Here is a 19,616-nt window from a genome sequence, read left to right as displayed (position 1 = left end):
AAAAATATGCATTATCTTGTTTCATGAGAATGATGTACACATGGACTGAGGGCATCTTGATGATGGATTGAAAAGGAAAGATTCAGATTAGCACAGGAGCTATGTAGCTAGTAAGTAAGGAAGTTTTAACAATTACCGAGGTGAATTTATTTCAAGTAATGTGTAGACTAGAGAGTACTAGGATCAAGAGCAAGAGGGAAATTTCAGAGCAGAGAAGAAGAGGGCCTGAAACCACTAACCTCTCTAAAAAGGTTGAAGGAAGCTACTCCAAAGGACACTGGGAAAAAAATTTTAATTAAAAAAAATTTACTAAAGATCATCACTAGCTACTACATTTTTAATTGTTTATATTATATTTTCTTTGTTCATTTGAAACCAGATGGACTTAGCTAGATATGGGGCTTGTGTTAAGGAAAAGTGGGAAATATGTTTGCATAGTTAGGAGGAAGAAGTCATATTTTGTATGAATTTTAATGATAAGAGAATTCTGTCAGTACATTATCATTACCAATTATGAAAACAAAGACTATTCACTAAAACCCTCTAAAGATAACTATTAGAAAATTGATAGTAGAAAAAAAGGTTAAAATGTCTTCATACAAAAATTGTTTTTATCTGTAGTACTGCTAATACATTTTAGTAGGTCCTAAATATGTCAAGAGAATAGATGTTTCTTTTTTTAAAAAATTTATTTTTATAATTATAAAAATTTTTGACAGTATATATGCATGAGTAATTTTTAATAACATTATCCCTTGTATTCATTTTTCCAAATTTTCCTCTCCCTCCCTCTACTCCTTCCCCTAGATGACAAGCAATCCCATACATTTTACATGTGTTACAGTATAACCTAGATACAATATATGTGTGTAAATCCAATTTTCTTGTTGCACGTTAAGTATTAGATTCCGAAGGTATAAGTAACCTGGGTAGATAGACAGTAGTGCTAACAATTTACATTCACTTCCCAGTGTTCCTTCACTGGGTGTAATTGTTTCTGTCCATCATTGATCAACTGGAAGTGAGTTGGATCTTCTTTATGTTGATATCCACTTCCATCAGAATATATCTTCATACAGCATTGTTGTTGAAGTGTACAGCGATCTTCTGGTTCTGTTTATTTCACTCAGCATCAGTTCATGTAAGTCTTTCCAAACCTTTCTGAATTCATCCTGCTGGCCATTTCTTACAGAGCAATAATATTCCATAACCTTCATATACCATAATTTATCCAACCATTCTCCAATTGATGGGTAGAGAATGGATGTTTCTTAAAGATAAAAATAATTATTTCTTATCATTTCCTCTGGAACTGTGACAATGTGTACCAAATATTGAAGAAGATACAAAGTTGTAGGTCCTCTTTTGGTACACACATTCTAAGTTAGATAATATAATTCAAACTATTAATGTAAAATAGTTCTGATATTATAATAATTTAATATTATAATATATAAGTATATTATATAGTTATAATAATATAATAAATAGTCCTGATATATAAAAATATATAAATTATTAAAATATAATAATCAAGACAGAGAAAGGATAGTAAGGAAGAAATTAATGTATCATGGAAATAAAAGGAAGGAAAAAACAATCAAGAATTATTAAGTAATACAGAATTTTTAAAAATAAATGGCATAATATGAATATTCAAATTCCTTAGAAAAAAATAATTCACTTTCATTTTTGCCCTGAGACACAGTATGACCAAGAAGACAACCCATTTTAGGATCATAGATCTCTAGGTTCAAGGCCTACCTTTGACAAAGGGGTATAATGCTGGGCAAGTCACTTAGCCCCTCATGGGCTCAGCAAATCTCTAAAACTGTATGTTTTAAAGCACCTCCATATAGTTAGAAATACTTTCCTTACCAGGAAATTCATTCACTATTTCCCTTTTCCTCCACCAAACCCCAACCTGCCATAAAGAATAATGGCATGGTACAGAAATCAACTGTCAACAAAACTTTACCAAATAACAATAACATACTGTGTTAAACCAAAAAAATTGAGAATAAAATCTCATCTAATTTAGAAGAGTATAAATTTATTGATGGTAAGGATTCAATTCGCACCATAACGCTTTGCACATAAATGACTGATAAATGTTTAATTGATTGAGTTATATATTCCAAAGGTATTCTACCATGCCCAAAGTACAGTATTATAGGAAACAATGTATATACAAGCTATTGGCTTTTTTTAAAGGTAGACAAACATAAAAAGAAGCAGAGCTGTTTCTCTCAATGTAAACTGCTTTCTAGAACCACAATAAAACTCTCATTTTTAAAAACTCAGCCATTTATTAACTTCAAAATCAATGCCTTTCTCAGTCTCTATTATGATTTTAGTTAGGGTTCAGTTCCTTTTTTTAAAATGAGAAAATTTTTGAAGGTATAAAAGTATGTTCATTTTTCTAAATAAGCATGTTTATTTAAAATAGAATTGTCCTACAGATTTGCTCTAATGACACAATAAAGCATACTGTATAAAGTGTGCATTATATACAATTTAAATGAAAGTGGAGTAATTATGTATAATCAAAGTAGCATGATAAAAATGAGTCTCAAAATTGAATATTCTGGGAAGACCCAAATATAAAATTATTTTTCAAAAACCCTGAATATTGCTAACCTGTTTGTGAATCAAATCAACATTTATTTAATAAATTTTTGTGCAGACTACTGGAAGAACTTATGATCCAGAAGATATGATTTGTGTATAAAAGGAAATTATACTAATGGGAAAATCAAGAAAAAATACATAATATACATCCTTATTTATTATTTTAGTAATTTGCTAGATAATTAAAAATTATAGGAAAGATCTCATGACAGTGAGCTGAGCCTTTGAAAAAAACCTTATTCCACCTCAAATTTTCTAATGAGAAGGGCTTAAGAAAAGCCTGGGGCAATAGAAAGTGTTCTGATTTATATACAGATCTAAGGCTAATATATATTAGAGACAGAATTTGAATCTTGATCTTCCTAACTCCATGCCTGGTTCTCTAACTGATTCTCTCTGAATGGCCTATAATGAAAAAAAAGTGAAGAAGCAAATTTGCTGGGTGCATTTTTCATAGTGTTCCAAGTACAGGAGGAGCCAGATCTTATAAGTGAGAATCAAAAATAAGTTTTATGTCAATAGTCTTGAAATCAAGAGTAGACTAGCTAATTTAATGATTAAAAAACAGTAAATATGTTCTTGAAGTTTTGCACAACTACTTAGTTCAGATCCTTGCTGTCCTGTTTTCCTTGTGCAGAAGATGATACCCTAATCCTTTCTAGCTGAGATATTTTCTATTCTTGCACACCTATTAAAGACTTTAAAGTAGAAAAAAAGGAATTAAGAGTAAATTAAAGAATAAAACCAAAATAGCCTGACAATGCAATGATTTCCCATGTAGCACAAAAAAACTCTTCCTATACTCATTAAGTCACTTAAGTGGAAGAGGGTCTCTGAGTGTCCAGCAATCAAGCATTATACCTCTAAAGCCCAAGACTGTAGTTACTCTGGAAAACTACATCCAGAAAAAACCAGTGGCATTATACTTGGTTCTGAAGGACATCTGTCAAGTCCAGAACAATCATTGTACCAGATGGTTAAGAACCTGTAGTGAGTGGGAGGGAGATATCCTTCTACTGCTGAGGACAATGCAAGTAAAAAGGGACTATGGAGATAGAGAAGAATCACTCATCTGAACAAGGAAAGAGTACACACTCAAAGGGCAAATATGGTACTGATACTTTTCTCAGAGTACCCTACCTTACTCTTTAAAATGTAGAGAACCATTTAGTCACTGATTAAAACTAAAACTAGAATTGTCTCATTTCAAATCTCTTTTGCCTTTCAGACAAAAGAGAAAGACTTAAATTTTCAGTCAAAGATGGACACACATTTAGGGAGCTATAGATAATTTTGCTTTTCCTTTCAAATGAACTAAGTAGATAGATCTCTCCGTCTGTAGCATGTCCTGAGATTAAACTAATAAACAGCTAGAATCTAACTGATCAAATGAAAGCCTGCTCTCACTTGACCATTGAACAGAAACAAGTATGACAATAGTACTTTTCAGGACAGTGTTCTTCAACTATTAAAACATTTCTGTCCATATCCTTGAACTAAACTAGACTACTCTCTTCAAGAGAAATTTTGTTCTCAGATGAGCATGAGCAGTTAGAAATTTTCAGTTAGCAAATGGTGTTTACAACCTGGAAGGCATTATATTTCCAACTTGTTCATGAAGACTTACAAGCCTTGCTGAGTACAAAACAGTCGAAAATATAGGATATTAATTAATCAGCTCTTGATTATCAGTACTGGTGGGAAGCTTGTAGCATGGTTAACCCTAAAACCTGGAAACTATCAAGGTCTGGATTTCCATTTTACTTCTCAGAAACCCCAAACCAGATTGATAGTAGGTTACTACTAGGCAAAAGTTAAGTTAAAAAATGGAACCTGAACTCTGAAATTATGCTCTAAAATTATTTATAGATAAGAAAAGGGTAGAAAACTGCAATTTTATTATAACATCAGCAATGGTCTTAAAAGTAGAATAAGGAGGCTGACATGATGAAATTTCAAATATAAGTGGATGGTTCCCTGCTTCCCAAAATTACTTTTCTTCATTGATCATGGATGAATGAAACTTTCAATAACAGGAAGCTTTATCTCTATGCTATGATTTGACGTATTCAGATTCAAATATCTTCCAGAGAAAATTTTCAAATTGATCAATTGAGCATGAGACCAAGTTGAGCATAAAGAATCCTTCCTGAGAGAAAACCTGATCTATGGGATCAGAGGCTATCTGAGAACACTAGTTGCCCGAGAATAACACTAGAGAAAGGAAAGGCTGGAGATATCAAAAACACTTTATTTCCATAATTTTGAGTAGATGTCTACCTTTATTAGCATAATGATCATCAATTAGGACTTTACCAATCACAAATATGTGATCATTCAGAGAATGCAGTATGATTTCACTAAATTCAAAAAATATTTTGCAAATTTCTAGAGATTTTTTGGGAGTAGGAAAGATCTAGTCAAAACCACAAATTTCAACTGCTAGGTTCAGAAATTACTCATTATGTTAAGGAATTTTTGTGATTATGAATAATTACCATATCAAGTGAGAAGCAGCTTGCTAAAGTGGTCAAAGACAATCCTTTGTGTCAGGAAGATGTGAGTACAAGTCCTACCTTTTAATCATGATGGGTATGTGACCCTGGTCAAGTCACTGAACTTCTCAATGTTGTACCCTCCTCAGCAAGTCTGTGGAGTTGGTTATTCAGAGCAAGTATCAAATTGCATTGGTAGAGAGGGTTACCTACCAGGAGATCCCTATACCAATGAAGTTATAAGTCCAGGTTAAAAAATAGGCTAATCCTTCACAAAATTCTATTTCCATTCTTCATTATGAAATGGAGGTATCTGTTGCTTCTGAAGAGTACAAGCTGTGACAGATTCTACTTAACTGGAAAGTCTAGCAATCAATCAAAAAGCATTTAATAAACCCTTAATATGTATGGGGCAAGCAACCCTGGTTTGAAGATGTTTACATTCTAATGGGCAGAGAGAACACGTACATAAACAAAATAAATACAGAAAAAATGAGAGGAAGACACTAATCACAAGGGGACACTAATCACAGAGAAAGAACCCTCTGTTTGCTCCTTATAGACTACTTTTGTTAAGTATTGAGAATTTTTCTAGGGTTAAAGAGGGAGTTGAGGCAAGGATGGGGGAATTCTCTTAGTAAAATAGAAATTCTGTTAAGTCAAATGATACTTTTCTATTGATTTAATTGAAGAAACTTTTTCACAATGGAAAAACTGGGTCCCAAAATATAACAGAAATGTTCGTTGGGAAATACAATAAGTCTTTTAAACATATATTAAATGAATGAGTATGTAGAAATGTATATATTTCAAAAGAGTTGTGGATTGGCATAGGTAGAAGGAATTCCTTAAACGAATGAAATCACCAGGTCCTAATCACCACCATTATGACCATCAACAACAAACACATAAGAATTAGGTTATTATAGTAGTGATCATATAATAGAATCCTTCTTCTATATTTTTGCTTCACATTTCTGAACAAAATGTTTTAAGTTTTTCCCTTAAAATTCCCTAAAAATTAAAAGAAGTTTACAAAAAGTGTTTTTTCCAACTCAATATTTTCTTCTTCACTTATAAATATTTCTATAATTGTTTATTAAAAATTAAAATAACTTAATCGTTTTTCTGATGCTGTATACCTAGTGAGAAATCTAATAATCCTGTTAGGGAAAATAATAAACATATTATTCATCAAATATACACATGCACCTATTTTATAGAACAAATGTGTTCCCAAGAAAACTGGCTGTAAGTCCAATGATGCCTTCCTGCTTATATTACTTGGAGATAAAAATTTCCACAGTAGAATAATCTCAATATGATTGGTATGTCCCTTGGGAAATAAAGCAAGTTTTTGAAAGAAACATTAAAAGAAAAATAATTTTCCAATAAAACTATATCACAACACAATCATAAGTTTGGCACTACAAGGTACTTAAGACTCATTCTTCAGATATCCTCTGTTTGGCTTTTAAAGCCCTTCACAAACTTGGCCTTAACCTATCTGAGCAGTCTCATGATATAGCAACTCCCACCCCTTGCTTCACGGCCCAGTGCTTGTGCCAAACTAACCTTTTCTCTTTTCTTCATGTTGCCCTATTGCTCTTCTCCATGCCTTCACTGTCAACATCAAATGCTGGGAATGCACTTCCCCCATTCATATTTCATAGAATCTTTTAACTTCTTTATAATCTCTTCCTGATTCCCCAGCAGTTAGTTTTTCCCTTCTTAACAACTTTAGGTTTCTTTTCATCCTTACATGTGTTTTCACATTTTCTATCAAACTGACCATCCAAATTTCTTTACATTTCTATTATTCAGCACGATTAGAACTCTGCACATAATTTGGGGGTCCCTATTTGATTATTTACAATACACACTTGTATGTTCAAGGTAACTAAAGGAATGTCTCATTGTATTCCCTTAAAAATTATATCATTAAAAATACACATCTCTATTGATGAAAACAAATCTCCAAACCCCCACCTATGGTTTTCCCTTACTGCACAATCACTTTGGGAGAGAAGAGGTACTTTATTGCAATATGTTCCTCAAAGAACTTATTAAATTTAAGATTAAATTTTTACAAATAAAAGAAAAAGTAGATTTGTTTCTTAATAATCCTATAGCAAAATGATTTGTACATCAAAGAATCTTTTCATATAATAATGATCCCTTGGTTTTTTTAAAATCTAGACATACACATATCAGTTTTGTTTGAAAGTAATATAATTTTAACAAATTAGTATCATGACTATATGCCCATTATTTTACACACACACACACACACACACACACACACACACACACACACACACACACATATACACACACACACATACACATACACACACATACTCACCAAAACTCAGATGGTAATGAATACTAATTTTTAAAAAGCAATTTTTCAAAACTAAAGCAAAACTGTGGTATTAAATAGAAATGTAAATGAATGAGGAGATATACATTATAGACAACTATTTTTCAAACCTTCTAGTTCAAAAAGAAAAATATTGTTATAACTTAGTTAAACCGTATGGGACTTACATAATCATGGAAGGCTTTAGCTTCACTTGAGTGTTCACATGTTTCACGTCTTTCTGGAGCTGCACAGTAGAGATCCCAAAATACACTATAAAAAAAAGACACAGCAAAAAAAAATCATAACATCAGGATGAGAAAATGACCAATCCCTACTGCAAAGATATGTGGAAGAGAAGATATGTTTTCCTACAGCAAAAATTTCTTCTTAAAGCAACATAACCTACCATTAGGAAGGTTAACATGTAATATTCCTATAACTTTAAGGTACTTCCAGGAGTTCACAAAACTGGAAAATGTTTTAGATGAGATATTCTTCAACTACTTTATATAAATTAAATTAATTAAACATCTAGGAATTAAAACTAAACACCAAAAAAAATCAACACATCCATCAATATATAGTAATGTTTTTCAAAGTTACTCAGAAGAATTTGTGGAAATTATATGTCATTTTCAAGACAATCTCTAAGTACTGAAAAGGTAAGTAAAATATCCTAATTCAATTGAAGGGGGAACAAAGAAATTTATTTACTTGTCCAAGATTATTGAATTGTTCAGTTAGGAACTGTGCTTATTTTTAGCCAATTTTTTACCCACTTAAATGCAATAAAGCAACATTTCTTCAAATGTTTTCTCTTTCTACAATTAATAGAGCTGTTATTTTGAATGGTGACTAGAATTCTAAGAATATAAGTTTGATGACTATTCCAAAAAGACATTTTCTCTTTCATGTATCTAATACGAAGAGTCTCTCCTAAGTTTTCTATAGTACAGATTTTTTTTGAACAAAATAAATAATCAGGGTAAATTATAACTTCTTTTAAAATTATCTCTCTAAAATTATTTTGGAAATAATGCTACATAATATTAAAGACTTCCTGAGTTGTAATATCTACACTTAAATAAAAGGTAAAAAAAGTTTTTAAAAGACGTTTAAATCCTGTGCATACCCTTTGACCCAGCATTGCTGCTATTGGGCTTATATCCCAAAGAAATACTAAAGAGCGGAAAGGGACCTGTATGTGCCAAAATGTTTGTGGCAGCTCTTTTTGTTGTAGCTAGAAACTGGAAGTTGAAAGGATGTCCATCAATTGGAGAATGGTTGGGTAAATTATGATATATGAAGGTTATGGAATATTACTGCTCTGTAAGAAATGACCAGCAGGAGGAATACAGAGAGGCTTGGAGAGACTTACATCAACTGATGCTGAGTGAAATGAATAGAACCAGAAGATCTCTGTACACTTCAATGTTGTATGAAGACGTATTCTGATGGAAGTAGATATCTTCAACATAAAGAAGATCCAACTCACTTCCAGTTAATCAATGATGGACAGAAACAACTATACCCAGAGAAGGAACACTGGGAATTGAATGTAAACTGTTAGCACTACTGTCTATCTACCCAGGTTACTTATACCTTCGGAATCTAATACTTAATGTCCAACAAGAAAATGGGATTTACACACATATATTGTATCTAGGTTATATTGTAACACATGTAAAATGTATTTCTATAAGACAAGTTTTGTTTTTGGGAAAACTGACCAATATGCCCTCTTAGTCTTCAAAGAGAAGTAGTACAGCTCTTAAGGTATAGATTGCAAGCCAAGAAAACCTTCCCAATCTACATGATTCTCGTTAACGACTTAAAATCTTTATAAAAGATCCATTAAAAAACACTGGAAGACTTCCCCTGGTTCTTTTAATATTCCATGGGCATCAGTTCAGCCACACTACCAACATCCTTTATTGGTATTTAATATTTAAATTCTTTCCTTGCTTTCAGGGTTTTTTTTGTTATAATATATCATTTTTATATCACTCCTCAAAGGCAAGTCATCTTTGGTAAAACTCTTGACAACCTTCAACATCCTTTTCAATTGATTGTCCTTTTGTTCTGCTTTTGAGTTTGATTGCACTTAACAGTGTTCCATGATTTATAGCTCTACAGCATTACCAAAATAATATTGGTGCTTTTTAAAAAATGGACTGTTGCAATAGCAATCTGATATTACTAAAAGGCGAGTTTCCTAAATTCAGTATACCCAAATTCTTCCTTTTTTTAAGTTGTAGGCCCTCTTTGTTGTCCATTTGTCCAAGGTATATGATCAGCTCAGAGCAAATGTAAATAGCATTTTTTTTCTGTTTTGGCAAGAAACTCTGAGGGTCTTTCCTTCCCAGATTGATTTTTTTAATGACTAGGTTAAAAAAAAAAAGCTATTCTCTGACTTTCTTACCTAGTCTTAATCACTGGTTTGAGTACTACTTTAGTCAAACTGAAACCTGTTAAGACCTTAGAAAAAGAGGTCAAGGTCTACCACTGCATCCAAGGCCATCTCTAGTAGCTCTGATCTCTATCTGGCCACTGGACCAGACGGTTCTGGAAGAGAAAGTGAGACAGGAGACCTTATCTAACCTTCCCTCTCTTTAACCCAATTCACTCACACATCACAGCATCCCCTCCCTAATGTCATGGTCTTCTTTAAGAATAAAGAACAAGAACAGGATGAATACAGAGAGGCTTGGAGAGACTTACATCAACTGATGCTGAGTGAAACAAGCAGAACTAGGAGATCATTATACACTTCAACAATGATACTGTATGAGGATACATTCTGATGGAAGTGGATATCTTCAACATAGAGAAGAGCTAATCCAATTCCAATTGATCAATGATGGACAGAATCAGCTACACCCAGAAAAGGAACACTGGGAAATGAGTGTTAACTGGTAGCATTTTTTTTTTTTGTTTTTCTCCCCAGGTTATTTTTACCTTCCGAATCCAATTCTTCCTTTGCAACAACAACAACAACAAAATTCGGTTCTGCACATATATATTGTACCTAGGATATACTATAACATATTTAATATGTATGGGAATGCCTGCCATCTAGGGGAGGGGGTGGAGGGAAGTAGGGGGAAATTCGGAACAGAAAGGAGTACAAGGGATAATGTTGTAAAAAATGTTATAATTAATTTTATAATTATAATTTAAAAAAAGAAAATCTAGGAAAAAAAAAAGAATAAAAGACAAGGGCAAGTAGGTGGTGCAGTGGATAGAGTACCAGCCCTGGAGTCAAGAGGATCTGAGTTTAAATCTGATCTCTGACACTTTAATACTTCCTAGATGTGTGACTCTGGGGAAGTCACTTAATGCCAAATTGCCTCAGGGGGAAAAAAAGGACAAGCTACAACTAGCTCTCTCCTCATTATTCACTTGTCCAAAGTCCATATGCCAGTATCCAGTTTAGTTTTTTTTCAAAGAATAATAGTTAGACCAATAGGCAGATGGCTTAATAGACAGAATGCAAAGATTTAAATTCAAGAAGATATGAGTTCAAATTCTGCTTCTGCTTCTAGGAGTTAGTATTTGATGTGAATTAACCTTCCTGCAAATTCCAAAGACTTAATAAATGAAAAATAAATTAAAATCTGCTTTATTGGAAAGAATTTCTACACTAAAAACCTCTTTTAAATTGCTACGCATTTCATTGGAGACACTTTTTTAGTATTCTGAATCATGGCTAAATTAACATAATATCATCTACAAGAACCACACATCATGGCTCCCCCAACTTTTAAAAATCAAATATAAAATCACCTGTTTGGCATTCTAAGCTGTTTATAAAATGCTCCACTCCCTTTCTTTTTCACAACCTTCTTATAGTTTATACCTCACCATTTACTCTGTGATTCAATAACATTAGTCGCTTTGCTATTCCTAAAAAAAACAACAAAAAACAAAACAAAATGAAACAAAAAAAAGTCATCTCCTGGATAGATATTTTTCACTTGTTGTCCCCCCTGCATGGAATTATCTCCATCCTCATTTCTGTCTTCTGTCTTTCCTGACTTCCTTCAAGTACCAAACACAATCCCATCTTCTGCTGGAAGTCTTTTCCCAAGCTCTCTCTCACACTTCTGTGCATAATTATTTTGTATATTGTTTTTCCTAACTGGGTTACAAGTCCTTGGGATCAGGGGCCTGTCTTTTTATCTTTTTTGTAGCCCCAGAGTTTAGTGTAATGCCTATGGCACATAATAGGTGCTTGAAAAAATGTTTATTAACTGACTGGCTAGCTGACTATCCGTATAAACTGCTTCTATTTGGGCACTGTGTAAGAGTTCCTTCATCACACTAGCAAACTCCTTAAGTTTTTGTAAGGTTTTTGTTTGCTTTTTTTGCCGTCAGAATTAAATGGATTGTTATCAAGAAAATGGCATCAATTCTGTTATGATTTTTAATAAATATATGAGGAGAGACATTGCTTGAAAGAAATCAACAAGCATTGCTCTTTTAAAACAACACATTGCTCTTTTTTATTCTTCATATAATGAAATGTTTGTATTTGCTGATGATCCTTGAGTTCACAATGAAAAAGAAAATTTAAAATAAAAAAATTCTCCGTGACTATATATTATCCTATTCAAATATTTTATTAAAATCAGGAAATAATACCCACCATGTAAACCTACATTCTTCATACCTTTTATTTCACTGTAGAATTGTTAAGATGAGATCCTATGTAGAAAATAATCCACAAAAATATGCCTATCCCCTCATTATTTTTTCTTCAAGAAAACTCCCAAAGTGTGCATAAAACATTCTCAAAAAAGATTTTACGGGGATGAGGCTTTTCAGTCACCATTTCTGTGTAAAAGTATAGTCTTCTCTCTATTTTGATGGTGAGGGAAGGCAATAGTCCCTCTTTTAAACTAGCCTTAAAAATTAGCCTTGTGTGTTCCTAAAATGATATAACTCCAAACACATTTTTTCCTGAATACATCTGGTCAAGTTCAGATTTTTTTTATGACTTCATTCTCTTAAATGACAGTTTTATTATTGACAGGCAATTAGTGTGTGTATATGTGTGTGTGTATGTGTGTGTGTATGTGTGTGTATGTGTGTGTGTGTGTGTGTACACACACACACACACACACACACACACATACACACACACAGAGTAAAGTGAAAGAGTTCAGATGTTATCATTCCAGCACTGTTATAAATAGAATAAATAACTCTAAAAACAATGGAAGATCTATCCCACTTCTTGTCTATATGTTGAACTCCATATTTCACCTACAAATGCTTTAAGGTATGATCAGATTTCACTGAGCCTTTCATTAAATTTTCTGCAGCTTTGTTCAGTATTTTGTTGGCTGCTTCGGCTCTTGTACCATCCTCTTCTGAAATATTCACAAATGAGACTGAATTTTACCTTGGCATTGCCTTTTGTTACCATGCTTTTCTGTTTAACATAGAGATAAACAGGCTGAGGAAGTTCCAGAGTTTTTCTGCATGTCTTAGTGAGAGTCTTGCATCTGCAACTTTGGCAGCCCAAGCTCAAAGCAACTCAGGACTTACATAGACCAAGCTTCACATTAGGAAACTTCCCATTAATAACAAATGTCTAGTTCATAGTACTCTAGCATTCAGACTTATTACACTATCTCTACAAGATAATCACTGCCATTGTGATTACTTTTATCTATTTCCCATTTTGAATGATCAAAACCTTTAGAACTCTTATAATCAACAGCAATGTCTTCTCATGTCTATCTTTTTGTATAATTTAGTAATGATTTTTACTTTCAACCAGTCAGTCAGCCAACAAGCATTTCTTAAGCATGTGCTAAGGATTGTATTAAGCATTAGGGATACACAGAAAGTCAAAAGATAAGCTCTGCTCTCAAGAAGCTCAAAATTTAATGGGGAAGACAACATTCAAATGACATGATCAAACAAGATAGCTAGAGATAATCAACTGAGAGGGAAATAGCATTAAGGAGAATCAGGAAAGGTTTCTTACAGAAGGCAGAATTTTAGCTGGGATTTGAGGAAAGCCAAGGAACAGAAATGAGAAGTGAGAGAATAATGGGCATGGAGCCTAGCTAAAGAAAATGCCCAGAGTAAGGATGGATTACCTAGTCTGAGGAACAACAAGGCTAGCAGAGTACATACAGTAGGTTGTATACTATATAACAAGACTGTTAGTTAGGGTAGAGGTCGGGCAGATTCTATAAAGGATTTTGAAGGCAAGAGGATTTTATATTTGATCCTGGAGGTAAGTTAACCATTGTAGTTTACTGAAGAAAATGTGTTTTAGAAAGATCATTTTGACAGCTGACTGGAGTAGAGAGGAACTTTTTTCAGGCAGACCAGACAGCATGCTATTGCCACAGTCCAGATATGAGATAGGTCCTGGACAAGAGTGGTAGCAATGTCAGAGGAGAGAATAAGGATAGTAAAAAGGTAAAATTTTCAGATGTTGGCAACAAATTAGAAAAGGGGAAATGGTTACAGAGGTGGTGATAAGAGAGTATGAAGAATCAAGGATGACATACATCTCAATTTCACTAACCAAATGAATCATCCTTCTTCTTATTCATCTAGAACAGCACTGGGAAGAGGAAGGAATAGATAAGATAGTTTAAGAGGCTTTTAGCTTGGACAGTGAATTATCATCCTTAATCCAACCCAAACTAATTCTGCTCCACTTTGTCCCAGACTCAAACTCAGACTAACAGATCTCTTTTCAAACATTTGTATAAAATTATAGTTACTATAACACTGTTTGTGCCACATATTGTGGCATTTAATCAGAAACTATTCTCTTTTTTTCTAATTCCTTAACATGAATCATCATTCCTCTCTTTCCCTCCCCTACCACAGACTATGCAAAGCTCTTTGAATGCCAGAATCTTCTCTTCTATACTTCACTTAATTCTTCAACTGATTATACTAGTACTAAGGGCACAATGCAACCTAAGTAAGTACTAATTAAATTAATGTGATTTATGATTTCTTAAGAGACCATCTTGGTTTCTATCTCAGACCTATAATTCTTGCTCAGGAATGGACATTTTCCTCAAAGAATGGATAGAGAGATTTAAAAGATCTTAGCATTCATCTATTTATCTAGCTCAAATCCCTCCATCCCGCCTTTTATGTTTAAGAACTTCCTTTTTATTACTTACACACATTTTATGATAAAATTATTTCTTTTGTTACCAAGAGTAAGAGAACATTGCTATCATTAACCCTTCCCTGAGTTTTGGAAGGAAAAAAAAAGGAGTTAAGCAATACTATTTAGAACACTAAAGAACTACATAGTATGGCACTTTGTGGCCATGCAGATAATAACTACCTGAGGGATCCTAAGGACAAACCACAAAGTAAAACTCACCTTCTCTTTTTTAACTCCCACATCCTTCCTCCAAAAAAATGGGCCATGCATTAATTAGTTATAAGAGTTCACATCTCTTTACTCCAATATAATCATATGGATCACTTATATAATGAGCAAAAAGAAAGAAATATAGTAATTTGGCCTCCATAAATAAGATAAGTATTAAAACAAATTTAGGTTGTCTATAAATAAATATAAATATAGTGGCCAAAAGGAGTATGTTTCATAAAATTAATCCAATTATAGTGTAACTTTGTAAGTTTACATAGGAATTTAAATCACATAACTATCTCTAAGGTAAGTACTATGCTGACTGAAAAGATGATGCTGGTCAAATCAGTGCTGGGAAATTTGGAACAGGGTATATCTATCTTGACCTCAAGGGTTCATTTAACATCTATACAAACTTCTTTCCTGCTAGGAGAAAATGTTTTCGAGTTTTGCAACAAAAAGACATCAAAGACAAATTTCAAGGATGAAAGCCACATAAAAGATGTAAGATTCAAGGACTCAATTTCTTGTCTACCTTATCAATTTACATAACAAGTAAGAAACAAAATAAAAGCAACAAAAACAGAATCAGTTCAAGATGAGAGAATTAATCATCAATTGCTTCAAGAGGATAAAGGCAGTTAAAAGTTAGCACCAGGCGCATATATTCCTTGCCAATACAAAAAATTGTAAGATCAGTCAAAATAAATGTAAAAAAGCTATTCCTAGAAATTTGGAAGTTTCTCACTTGAATTTTCTTATTCTCTACATTTTAAAACATTGTGTTGAAAACAAAACTTAAAGATAATAGAGTGTGTAAGAGCCTAATGAACATACTGAAAGCTGTTAAAATTCAGTTATTGTTAGATATGAAATCAAGGTTTCTTTACTTATTCTGGTAGAACCTTCTTAAGCATGTATGATCCTGTAATTTTCAGTAAATAAGTTAAATTTCCATTGCTACCTCTCCAGGCAGGACCAAAAATGGGGCTTTCATCAAATGGCTTCCAATCTTCTTTCAAAAATCAAGTTCATTTACTTGGAAAGTTTAAAAGGTTAATAACAGATAATAATAAAAAAGAAAAAAAATTGTCACTGTGGTTTCTAATACTAATGACTAGAATACTAAATGTCCTAATTCATATGTGTGTGTATTTCATTTGTTAGAAATGCTTGTTTTTCAGAAAACCATGTAAGCACATACTATAGGCAATACCTCAGAGGAACTTAGCAGTAAGCCTGTCTCTCCAGAAAGTCCAGGCATGATCATGAACATAAATTTATAGGACTTCTACCCATTTAGAAAGGCACTGGGAAAAAACACAGTAATAAACTTTCACCTAATAATCAGCTAAATTCAGAAAAGCTTATCACAAAAAGACTGACTATTCAGATTAGAGAAAGAATAACACTGTCCTGATTTTCTAAAGAGGGATGAAAATATACTTGGCAAACTATAAACCAATGAGCTTGCTTTTGATTCCTAGGAATATTTTAATAAAGATTATCAAAGAGATGGTTAACCAACATATTGAAAGAAAAAGTGATATTGTTTAGTTATTTCAGTTATGTCAGATTCTTTATGACCTCAATTCAGAGTTTTGTTGGCAGAGATACTGAAGTGGTTTGCTATTTCCTTCTCTAAGTCATTTTACAAATGAGAAAACTGAGGCAAACAGAGAGTTAAGTGACTTGCCCAGGATCACACAGTGTCTGAAATTAGATTATAACTCAAGAAGATGAGTCTTTCTGACCCCAAGCCCAGACTCTATCTGCTGTGCCAAAAAGAGAAGTACTAATTACAAATAACAACATCGCTTCAGGAAGGACACACCAGACCAAACTCCTATCCTTATTTGACAGGATTCCTAAACCAGTAGTTAAGATAAATGGTATATATTTTATCTAGATTTAATAAAACTTCTGATAAAGTATGTCACATTCTTCTTGTGAGGAAAAAAAAGGAAAGATAACCCAATAATAATAAAATAGGACAGATTCAGAATATTTGGATAGTGTAAAAATTAGTTATTAATGGTTCAACTCTATGACAGAAAATCAACAAGGAGCACATCAGGAGTTCTGAATTCAGCCTGGGCTACTTAATATTTTTATCAATGACTTAGATAAATATAATGATGGTATGTATTCATCAGATTTGCAGATAACAATAAGCAGGGATATGTAGCTGACACATAGGACAACAATCAAGTTTCAAAAAGATTTTGAAAGGATAGATCAGCAATTCTCAAACTTTTTAGTCTCAAGGTGTCTTTATATTCATAACTACTGAGGATGATAAAGAGCTTTTGTTTATATGTATTATATCAACTGATATTTGCCATATCAAAAATTAAAACAACAATATTTCTGTGAAAATGGGCCAACCCCCAGAAGGATTTCAGGGATCTCTGGGGCTTCACCAACCAAAATTTTTAAATTGCTAGGATAGAAATAGGTGCAAATAATATTCCCCATTTTACAGTTGAGAAACGTGAGGAAAACTGAGGTTAAGTGACACTTCCTGACTTCAGGCTCAATGATCTGTGCCACCTAACTATCTCTGCAGGGGTTCATACATGCGATTATTGTGATGTCTTTTATAAATCTGAAAAAACAAAATGGATGGCAGATTGAATTGTTTGCCTCCCACATTTAAAGGCAAGGGCATAACAGCATATTACTTTTTTTTGAAAGAGTTACCCCAGGTTCCTTCTATAATTTGTACTTAGATTTATAGAAGACAACTACTTAGTGGCTATTTCTAAAAATGTAACGCACAAGCCCCACTGATTTGCTTCCAACTAACAACCTACAAGTATTATAATCTTAAATAGATAAATAGCAAAGGGCTTCCCCACTGGTTTGCTTCCAACCAACAACCTACCAATATTATAATCTTAAAAAGATAAATAACAAAGGGCTTACAAATTTAACTCTCAAAGGAGGAAAATTTTCTTTAATTTACATTTTTCCAAAAATGTATTCATCAATAAGAAAAATTTAGAAATGGGGCTGAAAATTTCCAAGTAAGAAGCAGAAGCAGAACCACATTTTACTTTACAGCATGAGTTCTGGTCAGAAGGAGATCAACATGGTAGCCTTCAGCAATGCACTCAAAGGAACTCCCCACAGCGCATCAAGACAATATTTTATTTTCAACTTCTGAATATTTTGGTATTGAAAGATAGAAGAGATTACCAGCACTAAGCACAAAACTTTGCAAGTTCAGGCCACACACTATGTAACTAAGTGTACCAGATTCACAGAATAGGGTGTGCTGAGTGAGGTGTTCAAAGCTCCACATGCTAGAAATGTCATTAAAAACATGCTCAGATGTTCTATCAAGAAAATTCAATAAAACAGATATTTTCTGAGTGCTTTCCATATATCAATCACTATAGCAGAAAACTATTTCTTATGAAGTAATTTTCCAGGGCCAACAAAGATAAGAGGTCACCAGAAAATAAAGAATTAATTTACTACAACATGTTTATTTTTTACTTTGTAATGTCTGTGCTTTTGTTTTATTGTTAAAAAAAAAAGAAAGAAAGAAAGTAAAAGAAAAGAAAAGTAAATTTAGGCTAATGATTTATCATCTTTCCAAAGAGGTCCCTGGGCAATGAGGTTTAATTGCCTTTGGTTTTACTCTTTTTGCCTGGCTGTGTTTTTTGGTTTCAGTTTTAGATAGAGGGACAGAGAGTATAAGAGGAATGCATAATATTTCTCTTCTCCAGAAATACCTTCTTAGTGGTCTGACATCATAGAAACTTGACCAAATAGTCCTATGTACAGTTAAATATGTGATTTAGCAATCAAAGAAATCTAAGGGAAAATTTGAGGAAAAGAGCTATCTGATAATCCAACCATTCTGGAGAGCAATTTGGAACTATGCCCAAAAAGTTATCAAACTATGCATACCCTTTGATACAGCATTGCTGCTATTGGGCTTATATCCCAAAGAAATGCTAAGGAGGGAAAGGGACCTGTATGTGCCAAAATGGCTCTTTTCGTAGTGGCTAGAAACTGGAAGATGAATGGATGTCCATCAGTTGGAGAATGGTTGGGTAAATTATGGTATATGAAGGTTATGGAATATTATTGTTCTGTAAGAAACGATCAGCAGGATGATTTCAGAGAGGCTTGGAGAGACTTACATCAACTGATGCTGAGTGAAATGAATAGAACCAGAAGATCGCTGTACACTTCAATGTTGTATGAAGAGGTATTCTGATGGAAGTGGATATCTTCAACATAAAGAAGATCCAACTCACTTCCAGTTGATCAATGATGGACAGAAACAACTACACCCAGAGAAGGAACACTGGGAAGTGAATATAAATTGTTAGAACTACTGTCTATCTACCCAGGTTACTTATACCTTCGGAATCTAATACTTAATGTGCAACAAGAAAATGGTATTTACACACATATATTGTATCTAGGTTATATTGTAACACATGTAAAATGTATGGGATTTGCCTGTCATCAAGGGGAGGGAGTAGAAGAAAGGAGGGGATAACTTGGAAAAAATAAACACAAGGGATAATGTTACAAAAAAAATTACTCATGAATATATACTGTCAAAAAATTTATAAATAAAATTTTAAAAAAGAGCTATCTGATACATTGCAGAATCTCAATGTACATTCTGCCACCAAATGTAAAAAAAAATTCTTGTGTAGACTCACAAAGGCTTATTTCCTGCCAGATTCAATGGTATTTAATAAGGAAAGTCTTCTTAGAAAGGTGGGGA

General features: G+C 33.2%; 1 protein-coding gene across 9 annotated transcripts in view; it reads right to left on the bottom strand.

The window, feature by feature from the left end:
• SSBP2 (single stranded DNA binding protein 2) overlaps positions 1 to 19,616 on the bottom strand; it is a 362,125-nt gene that overhangs the window by 215,561 nt on the left and 126,948 nt on the right. For all 9 annotated transcript variants that reach the window (XR_012484761.1, XR_012484762.1, XR_012484763.1 and 6 more), the window contains exon 4: positions 7,677 to 7,761. Coding sequence is in view for 6 of the 9 variants with exons in the window: in XM_074282174.1 (XP_074138275.1) it covers positions 7,677 to 7,761 (85 nt within the window). In the remaining 3 variants the exon portion in view is untranslated. The remainder of the gene's footprint in view (positions 1 to 7,676; positions 7,762 to 19,616) is intronic.

The sequence above is a fragment of the Sminthopsis crassicaudata genome, chromosome 1 (genome assembly GCF_048593235.1).
Source record: "Sminthopsis crassicaudata isolate SCR6 chromosome 1, ASM4859323v1, whole genome shotgun sequence".
NCBI classification, from domain to species: Eukaryota; Metazoa; Chordata; class Mammalia; order Dasyuromorphia; family Dasyuridae; genus Sminthopsis; species Sminthopsis crassicaudata.
This window is presented reverse-complemented; position numbering and strand designations above follow the sequence as displayed.